This window comes from Dysidea avara, chromosome 9, assembly GCF_963678975.1.
Source record: "Dysidea avara chromosome 9, odDysAvar1.4, whole genome shotgun sequence".
Classification (NCBI taxonomy): domain Eukaryota; kingdom Metazoa; phylum Porifera; class Demospongiae; order Dictyoceratida; family Dysideidae; genus Dysidea; species Dysidea avara.
In genome coordinates, this window is record NC_089280.1 from 20,693,243 (window position 1) to 20,703,992 (window position 10,750).

Here is a 10,750-nt window from a genome sequence, read left to right on the forward strand (position 1 = left end):
TATCTTTGATTCCTTGGCGCTTCTCTGTCATATTGGTTTTTCTGACGGTGTTGTGATTTCCTAATTTTCTGTTTAGCCAATTTCCCGTTTCTCTTCAATTCACTAAACGGTTCTCTTCCATATTCTGACTCCAATGTCAAAGACTCTTCAATCTAGGACTTTAAAAGTCTAATACAGATAGTATCCTTAGATCTCTGCCATATAACAAAAAGAATGGCGGCTTCCCACTCGAAGCATGTGATGTAGTTCGGTAAGCCATCTCAAGTATTTAATTCTCTAATTCAGTTGGAGCATATTTCATCTCAGCATTGTTTGTCGGCCTACTATCATATACCACTGGATATTTTACATTATCTGGCCCCTCTTGCTCTAGAACTGTTCCAAATCCCTTCCCATTGGCACCTGTCCACAGGAATAACTCTTTCTCCATATTAGGTGGATGTAAAAGTGAAGCCGTAACAAAAAGATGTTTGATCTTTTCTAAGGCTTCATCACACTCAGAACTCTACACAAACCCTTTCTTCTCTTTCTGAGTCAAAGCTGTCAATGGTCTACACCATGTTGTGGACATGCCTCCTATAAAAATTAACTAGGCCCAAGAAATTCCATACCTCCTTGACCAACTGAGGTTTGGGAAACTGTTTGACAGCAGCAATCTTAGACTCATTTTGGCTTGACTTCATCAGTGGTCAATGTGTGGCCCAAGTACTCTACTTGGCTTGTAGCAAACTTACACTTCCCAATTTAAGACGTAATTCTGCACCCTCTGGCCTGTCTAAAACTTGTTCCACATGAATCAGATGTTCCTCCATGCTACAAGAAGCAATTAAAATATCCAAACATGTAAGCCCACCTTAAGCTTGGTCCTGGGACATTAACCGTTGAAAGGTTACTGGGGTGTTCGTCAACCTGAATGGCATTCATCTGTACTGATAAAGCCCCAGTAAATGCTGTCTTAGGTTTTGAGTCCTCGGACATTTTAACCTGATGATATCCTCTCATCAAGTCAAGACAGGTAAACCATTTAGGCTGTGTTTGTCCTACTATATCAACAAGTTCATCAATCCAAGGCATTGGAAATCAATCAGGGATAGTGTCCTTATTTACATTGTGATAACCCACATACACCTGAAGTCTTCCTTCCTTCTTCCTCACTAGGACTAATAGCGAGGCATAAGGTCTATTACTTGGGCTCTATACATCAACTTCTGCATTTCTGATCCTAACTCTTGCTGCAAAACATATGGCAACCTGCTTGGTACAGCCTTAACTGGTGCAGAATCTATGCTGTGTGTGAGTTTCCCCAAGCTCATACTTTGTGAGAGCAAACACTTTATGTTGGGCTAGCAGCAATTCCTCCAAGTACTGCCTTTCTTGAGGGGTCAAGTGGTCTCCAAATACGTACCAATTGCTTTTGGAGCTTGTAGCTGCTACCTCAGGCCTTTCATCCTCACATAGCTGAATTTGAGCACTGCACTCCTTCCAAATGTACAATAATACCCACCCGTTAATCCCTCTGTAAAATGAGTGCCTCTATGCCCCAGTTGTTCAGTACCACACTAGCATTTGCTACTTCATGCCACAGGCAATTTATGCCTGACCTGCCAAGGTACTCTCTATTGGAGTGATTACCATCAGGACTACTCTCACTGTTCCACTTTGACCTTGACCCACCATGACTTGCAGGTACCAACTGAGCTCTTTCACTGAGTAACACACTTTAAACAATGTACTCACCTGAGATATAAAGTTAATTCCAAGTGCTTGTCTTGTATATTATAAACACGAGCCTCGTATCTTATGTAGCAGCCTGGGTGCAAAGAAATAGATGCCTAGGCCATAATTCGAAGCAATGCAATACTGTATACCTTTGCAATAACTGTTACTGTAGCTAATAGATCACTCAATAACTTAAGAATCCACTGTACCATTCCTGTTATTCAAACTTTATGTATGTAGCATTGATGTGGGACCAGACACACATCGAATGTGGTCTGACAAAGTTGAGATTCGGACAAGCAAAACAGACAACTCCAAATTGGTACCTGCATTTCTAGCTCCTGTTATAGAAAAGGTAAAACAATCCAATGTAGTTTATTACAGTTAATGTTCTGTTTACCACAAGACTGTTTTGGCTGGGAAGTCAATGGAGATAGCCAAGGACCTTGTGAAGGTGAGGATGTATGTTCTATTAGAGTGTTTTGTGGATACTGTAATGCTTAGCACATTAAAGTGCATGTGCTATTTAAGTACTTGAAAAACAATGAGCGTTTCATAGGATATAATTGCAGTCCATCTGCATTTATCTGTCTTGACAACAAATCATATTTATTGACCTAGGCAAATCCAACTGTACCTTCGGAGTGTTCATCAGATCTCTATTCTGAGTTGACTCAATCATTACATAGTGTATCATATGACACTCGTGCTGATCAGTTGGATGGGACACAGTCATCCTTACAGAGTCCACTACAATTACTTACAGTCAAGACTGATCCTAAAGGTGTAACAAGTCCTTCATCTGTGACTGAAGTCCCTCCCATTATGGAGGTGTGGGGTGTAGACTCTCTGATGGATCAGTTCTTCAAGTCAATTTATCCTGACAATTCTACTGAAACTTCAGTCCAACGGTAAGTATTTTGTAGGGAAATGTAAGCATCTATGCAGACAAAGCAGCTGAGGGAAAGAAATCAAGGAGTATAGTAGTTACATGTTGTGTTCAGAAGGGATGAAAGTTGTTCATTACTGCTAACTTTTTTTATTTGTGTATTTAGGCTTTACAGCACAAATGCTGAAACTCTGTAGGACTCCTAGTCCTATATAGCATGTTTAAAGATGTTATATTAAGATAATACTTTTATGTTAACGAGCAAAAGGAACAATCAGGAAGATTTTGGATCAAAGAAAAAAAGTAGTGAAGCAAGGGAATAGCTAAAAACTAGTTAAACAAGAGACTATACCTGCAGATATACTAATGAACATTATCCTAATCCCTAAACTTCGGTCTATAACCATGACTGAATTAGGGTTTAAATGTCCATTATAGTATATTGCAGGTATAAACAGTTGACCTATCTTGTTTCACTACTTTTGTTGTCCCTAATCCAACTTGAATTTTTTTCTTTCAAAATTTCCTTCTACTTGTTTGTTTAACATAGTGACTTGTAGTGTTCCACCAATAATCAGATTGGTATCTAATCGGAGCTAATATTAAGCATTTTAATATCGATCGGTATTGGTTATTTAGGTATCCGATACCGATTAATAGCCTCTTGCACCAATCGTCATCATCACAACTATAATCGTAAGTGCTATGCTAGCAAAACTTGGGGTGTAACAGGTTGGAAATAGTGTTGAGCATTATTCTAGCATAAAAGGTGCAGGAATTGCTTTGTTAAACGTTGAGCAACTCCTACTTACTATGTTTGCATGAAAAAGATCGAAATACTCTAATATAACAGTCACTGCACAATAAAATAGAGCAGTCACACATAGCTAACTTGAGAGGTGTGGAAATTATTGGTATCTGTATCAGTGAAAATTTACTGCTAAGTATCGGTATCAGATCATTAGGTATTTTTCTGGAACCCTAATGACTACCGAACCTCTCACATACCACATCAAAGTAAAGAATGACACCAGGCATGCCATAAAATTAATTTTGGGTCTGAACATGAACCCAAACAATCAATTACTGAAAAATGAAGTGGCCAGTGTGCTTCATTTTCAGCCAACTTCCACCCGTTACACAGCGTTACAAGCGAAAAACAGTACAAGAAGCGTCAATTCAGTCACAGTGGAAAATACAGACAATAAGCATGATAGGGAACCTGTATCACACTACCGGGACACAAAGGAGAACAAAAGGAAATCCATTATCCATTGTCAGGTTATGCTTGACTGTAGGTATCAGTTAGTCAGCCAGTGTTAAATATAAAATTTTGTAGAATTTGTTATAAGGGTTAAGGGTTGCTCTGAAGACATTTTATGGGCTTGCCTATGCCTAACCATTACCAATACTGTCAAGCTCTTACAAAGGAAAAGTGTGGATGATAGCAAGAAAGCCCAAATTACCATGATCCCTAATACCATACAGGGGGTATTTAACTTATGGGTGCCCAGTGGTGAAGCTGAAGGCCCCAAAAAAAAGGTCCAGTCATTGACTGCTCTATTAGAATACCTCGATCGTTTCAGTAATATATAGTACAGTGTGCTGACACCCATTAGTTACGCCACTGGAAATATTTATGGGTGCCTAAGCACCCATGGCACCCATGCTTCCTACACCCCTGCTGTAAAATCGGGTGGTTAAACGCATGTGTCTATTAAGCGCATACACATTTCTTGTGATTAACCATGGCTGATAAGCGCACATGGCCCAATGCAAGGCTCAACACACAACAAAGCCCTACACTGGAAGAAAAGCTGGAAATACTAGAAAATTAATGTCTCCTCGAGCACTTACGTCTCCTTTGAGGTCTTCCTTCACTATGTATACAGCAAATGAGCCATCTGGATAGTGATAATATTCTTGTTTATCATGAAGGATTTCATCCAGATATGGAGTCTAATATCCTTATACACTGGCATGATGACCACAAACTTCTCTACTACAACGTAGTGATTCCATGATAAACACACCATAATGAGCGTATGCGCCTAACAGATAGTATTATTTTTACAAAACTTTTCTCCAAAAATTATAAGAGCATGAGTTTAGCAACCCAACTCTACAGTATCATACAGTACAGTAGTACTGTTTATTAAGGATCATGGAGATTTGGGTTTTCCTAGCCAAAAATTTCATCCCAAAATCAGCTTCACAACTCCATCCTGGCACCTTGACAGTATTGGTTAGGTATAACCAAGCCCAAAAGTGCCTTCGGTACGATCCCAATAAATGGCTTCCCTACAGTACATTTGTAAACGGGAATTATCTGTATTTTCCGTGGTGACCAGATTGATTGCAGATACAATTCTAACACTGTTCTTTTGTTTGTGATGCTTTGTAACAGGCTGAATATAGCTGAAAGCGAAGCGTAATGGCCGCTGCACTTTTGAGGCAGTAATTGATAGTTGGGGGTGCGCGAATCGTCGTATTTTTGTGGTGGCTGAATTGTTGCAGAGGCACTTCTTGAAGTCTCCTTTTACTGTTTTTCGTCTGTATCGCTGTGTAACAGGCTGAACGCAGCTGAAAGCAAACCGTAGTGACCACTGCACTTTTGAAGCAGTATTTGATAGCTGGGGCGCGCGTTCAGATGAAAACATTAATTCTGGCGCCAACCTTTCTTTTGATGCGGTAGATGCATGGGTTCACCAGTCTTAATAATGTATCAAAAAAAAGTAAACAAACAAGTTTAAGGAAAATTAGGAATTTTAAGTTTGATTAGGGATCATAAGAAAAAAAAGTAGGGAAACAAGGGAGGTCGCCTATACCTGCAGATATACTAGTGAACTTTTAATCCCTTATTCAGTCTGGTATTAACTTAAAATTCCTAATTTTCCTTAAATTTGTATTGTATACTACCATACTGTATGATATAGTGAAACATCTACAATTTTGTAGTGGTGTAACTACGTACATATACAGTAGATTACAAGCATGGTTAATTTTTAGGATTAGTTAATTAAGTAACTGCATTGTTTAATCTGTCTTTGAACCCAAGGGATACAAAACTGTACATATGGTATTTTTACAAAACTTCTAGGAGCGTACAGTGTAGTGTGTGAACAGCTATAGCATTATTAGCTATGCTCTTCATTGTTTATTTGAGCACACATGACCTCTAATATTCCAGCTATGCATATCAAAACTTCTGTCAGATTTCCACGTAGGCTTTGCCCATTTTATATAACAATACACTGTCTTCTAAATAAAGTGCAATAACATTCGGTTACTTTGGTTAATGGACACGAGGTTTGGTTCATCAAATCCCTTGATGAATGGTAATTTGATTGATGTGCAAGTTTCTGCATAGTAGTGAAGAGAAAGCTAGAAAGGGACTTTATATCGCTAAATGTATGCCTGTAAAAGTATATGTTTTAAATTTGGTTGAGGGTAGTTTGGGGTTTCCCACCAAGGTAACCAAATTTTCCCATTAGGTTATTGATGTATGGAGCACATGTTATGTCATCATCAGTAGTGAATAGCTATCACTATTATATTATTAACATTATCACGGCTGTACGGTCGGCATTGGATAGAGAAATTCAAGAGCTTTCTTTTGTTTTTTGGGTTGCTGTAGAGATTTTGTGAGTTAGAGGCTGTAAATCATTGTACATTTCTATGTATAGTGTAAAAAATTTTATTCATTAATTAAAGATTTACAGCACAAATGGTAAAAGTCTGTAGGAAACCTGGTCCTACAGCCTGTTTAAGGATGTTATGTTACATGTACATGTATTTTGCATTGGATGAGGACTACCAAGAAATGATGAGGCTTTTTTGATCAGCTTGTTTGGCCAAGCTGAGGTTGCAAAGGATTTATTTAATTCTCAAAGATTAAGGCTAAAAATTGGTGTTTTGAGAAATTTTTTATTTGGACCACCTGAAAATGCTTGATTTGACAAATCCCATGCATATGTTGCCACTATGTACATGGTAAATGTTTATATTACAAGTACACAAAAACTTGGAATTTTCAAATAGAGCAGGAACCATAGCACATCGATAAAAAGTATAAGGCTCAAACGATTAGCCGAATATTCGGATTAATATTCGTTTGCTTTGTAGCCGGATAATAAAATTAACAAACGATTATTCGCACGTGACCATTATATGGTGACACGTGATTAGCTGTCAGTAATTAACGAAGCGGAAGGCGATGCTAATGAAAGCAACAAAAAGGAAAGGACTATGGCGATAAAGCGAAGAGTAGTAATAGAATTAGGCAGCCACTAATTGGTGAAGTGTATCTACTAATTCCACGGTGAATCGCCGTAAGCGCAAGATTTGTGGCTTACTTCAGGTAGCTACTTCTACTTTGTTACAATCACAGTATCGCTGTGATAATCCTTTCAGAAAGGGAATTATGGCATCTCTTTCTTAGTAAAGTTATTCATACGAAGCCACAAAGCTGTTTGTGGTTATTTCAACTTATTTGTAGGCTTCTTGGTCTAGTGGCAATGAAACCTTACACCAATTATTTGACTAATTTCATTAAAGCTGAGCGAATATTCGAATACAGTAAACCAGTATTCGTTTGAGCCTTTAAAAAGTACTGAAACAAGCTGGAGTATAGTGCACGATATTAAATCACAGTAAAGCAATAAGAAGTGTTATATTCCTACTGTGCTCAAGATACCATAATGGAAATGCACAGTAGGGATATAACACTTCTTATTGTTGTATTGTGGTTTAATATCATGCACTGCTCCAGCTCGTTTCAGTACTTTTTATCGATGTGCTATGGTCCCTACTCTATTTGAAAATTATTTGTGGACTTGTTTGTTAACTTTTTTGTAAAATAAAATTATTATGACTGGTGAACCCATACATACCGCATCAAAAAAAGAAATGGCACCACACGTCCCCAGCTACCGATACCATCTGAAAAGTGAAGTATCTATTGCACTTCATTGTCAGCTATGTTCAACCCATTACACAGCATTACAAATCAAGAACTGTTCGAAAAGCACCTCTACAATAAAAGTAGCCACTATGAAAATACGGACAATTTCCATTACGAAGGGAAGTCATCACGTGCTACCACCAAATCGACACTTTTCGCTGTCAGCAAAGATGAATGGGACACAAAGGAGGACACTGGTAAGTCCATGAAGAATGCATTGTACGTACTGCAGTATGCCCAAAGGCACCTCTCGGGCTAAAGCGATGTCGAACAGTGAAAAGCTCAAGCCCACATCTTTAGCCATTATCAAGTTACGCTTGTCTGAAGGCATCAATCAGTCAGTCAGTTCTCAGTCAGTCAGTTGTTAGAAAATTCTGTTTAATAATTTTTTTTTAAATTTCATAGTAACTTGTTGAAAGCATTTCGGGTCAATCTGAGGCTTGTTTGGACTTAGTTTTACCTGACCAATACTGCTTCATCATCGTCAGGGAAAATTGAGGCTGGTGTTTGGGAGATGATTTTTCATGGGCCACGCCTGTGGTCCTTGCTATACAGTACTATCCTACTGTATGATAGTGCATTGCATGTGTACGTACTTATATGTCAAAGTTGAACTGTTTGTTTCTATTACAGATCTACCCATAGCATGTCTGATCTATCACTTGATAACATCATCACCACCAACCCAATGGTGCCAGTGTCACAGACAATACAGAACTGTCTCCTCCCTATAATCTGTCGCAAGTGTGCACACGTGAGTGGTAGTATAAGGTGAAACCACACCTATTCCAGACACGCTCAGGTATCCTAAGTAGAGTGATATTCTAAATATACCATTATCACTACAAGTGACAGGGTTCCAATATAGCAACTATTGAAGTAGTGCATTCTACTGTATTGTGTATACACAGGCTGGTTCTCTGTTAGTGGAACTGATCAAGTCCAACTATCACCTTGAGGATCATTTCAAACACATTCAGGTATGTGGGCGTGCTACATTTAGTAACTTTCTAGCCTTTGTTAAGCTATTTGTAGAATTGTGTAAATTATAGTAATATTTTTTTACAAATTTTGTTCTACGTATTTACAGTTGATCTTTCTGATGGAAGCAGGAGATGTTATTCATCAGTTTTGTGAGGAGATATTTCATCGTGTAAGATTACTTTGCTGTTTAACACTTTGCGTTACTGCAAAACTAATGTTAGTCTCTTTTACTGTATCATACAGATCAGTATTGGGGAGGTGTGGCAGGAATCATTTGTCCTAGATACCATCCTGTATGAGGCTATGCAACCTTGTCATCCTGATCTTGAGAAGTAGTAAGTTAGTGTGTATCTTAGTGGTAGGAATTTACAAGGAACAAACATTTCACTATTCTCTGAACCCATAACGGTAGAGCCAATGGCCCAGTAATCTCTTCTGTTCTTGAAACATAAATTCAAAAATTTCTACAGTATATGTATTCATGTGGCATTGTGTGTTTTTGCAAATATATTATTTCTTTTAGCATTCGAACCTCTCTGAAAGAACTCCCAGTAGCCTCAACCACTACATTATCTATCCATGCCATGACAGCACTAACACTTTGCTACAAGGTGAACACAGTGGTATACCATCACACTATAATGATTACACAATCATCAACAGGTTCCCTGGCCAGTTGACTCTATCATCGACTCAGATTCTTTGAAAATTTACAATCGTGTGTTTCAGTTTCTAATGCAAGTAAAATGGGCCAAGTGGAACTTGGAAGAATGCAAATGTAGAGGTACTATTTGTACACACAGAGTATAGGAAAGATTATTTACTGTCTTTCTATAAAGCTGTGAATCTTCTCGACTTATCAGCTGACCAAGCTGCCAATGTACACCATATGCACCTACTAAGAGCACGAATGCTTCATTTTGTCATCAACCTCAATAACTATCTGATGACCAGGGTGAGAGTTTTTTACATAGTGAAATATAATTATATTTCCACTTAGATTTTGCACAGTGTTGGAATTGAGTTTGAGAAGTCAATTTCGAAGGTTCAAGTTATTTACTGTAGTACATGAATATACCCGTACTACTATTTCTGTACAATAGGCAAAAGATTTCAGTGAAATTATAGAACTCCATAAAGAGTATGTGACTAAAATCCATGACCGGTGTCTGCTCAATGAAAAGGTGACACTATATAGTTTATAAGAAATGCAACTATCCTATACATCATACAGGCTTCTTATGTCAAAGAAGCTATTCTTCGGATACTTGGTCTGGCATTGAGCTTTGGAAAGAAATGGAGACAAGCATTAACCACTACAACGTAAGCAGGTCTAGCACAATTGTATGTGACATGAGATATTCTTTGAGCAGTTCTAGGGAAATTGATTCTATTAATTCAGAGTTCACCAAGTGTACTCATTTCTTGGTCACTTTACTTAACAAAGTTATCAAAAGAGGATCTTTTCCACATTGTAAGAATTAGTTATGTATGAATAACACATGTCATATTATCCATTTATAGTGGAGTCCTTGGCCTTCTCTATTGCCTCATTGGAAGTTGGTATCCATAAACAGACAATACAATTATAAGCCATTTTGTACATGAGGTGATCTTAATTCCTATCTGCCAATATGCAATTCATCCATATAAGCAACACTTGTATGTACCACATATTAAAATGAACAAATACAATCCAATTTGCATATTGAAGCACTATTGAACCTGCTTATAACTTTGTAATGAAAATAATTATTGTATCTCGCTCGTATGGTTAATGCCTACCTATTAACCTTATACCTATTAACTAGTACCTATTGCCTACCTAGTACCTATTAACTAGAACAGTTTAACATAATTATTAGTTGGCATTTTTTTATGGGAGTATGTATTAAAATGTTTGTGGATTCTTATTGTCTGAGTTAAGAAATAGGGGCCTGTTGACCACTACACAAAAAATCACATAATAAATATGTCATAATCGGCTGGCAGGAAACAGCTTCCTTTAGATATTTTTAAATGTCTGGGAATCTACAAAATGGTTAGAGTCTAAGTCGTTTCAATTTCAAGCTTGAAGGAATTTGTTTCAAGCTGCTAGCCAATTTAGTATCAATTGTACTTCTATCTACTCTATTGATGCTTTGGGGCTTCAGCTAGGTGCGTTATTGCCTACCATTGTCAGTTTTTTCCAAGCT

General features: G+C 37.8%; 1 protein-coding gene across 2 annotated transcripts in view; it reads left to right on the forward strand.

Moving 5' to 3' along the window:
- The window catches only part of LOC136265434 (gamma-tubulin complex component 5-like), a 30,376-nt gene extending 20,043 nt beyond the window's left edge, over window positions 1-10,333 (forward strand). For both annotated transcript variants that reach the window (XM_066060278.1, XM_066060279.1), the window contains 15 exons: window positions 1,960-2,074; window positions 2,126-2,173; window positions 2,341-2,630; window positions 8,205-8,325; window positions 8,483-8,551; window positions 8,662-8,724; window positions 8,799-8,890; window positions 9,079-9,166; window positions 9,219-9,339; window positions 9,395-9,510; window positions 9,556-9,600; window positions 9,659-9,739; window positions 9,790-9,878; window positions 9,929-10,029; window positions 10,080-10,333. In XM_066060278.1, coding sequence (XP_065916350.1) covers window positions 1,960-2,074; window positions 2,126-2,173; window positions 2,341-2,630; window positions 8,205-8,325; window positions 8,483-8,551; window positions 8,662-8,724; window positions 8,799-8,890; window positions 9,079-9,166; window positions 9,219-9,339; window positions 9,395-9,510; window positions 9,556-9,600; window positions 9,659-9,739; window positions 9,790-9,878; window positions 9,929-10,029; window positions 10,080-10,147 — 1,507 coding nt within the window. In that variant the 3' untranslated portion in view covers window positions 10,148-10,333. The remainder of the gene's footprint in view (window positions 1-1,959; window positions 2,075-2,125; window positions 2,174-2,340; window positions 2,631-8,204; window positions 8,326-8,482; window positions 8,552-8,661; window positions 8,725-8,798; window positions 8,891-9,078; window positions 9,167-9,218; window positions 9,340-9,394; window positions 9,511-9,555; window positions 9,601-9,658; window positions 9,740-9,789; window positions 9,879-9,928; window positions 10,030-10,079) is intronic.
- Window positions 10,334-10,750: the final 417 nt, after the last annotated feature.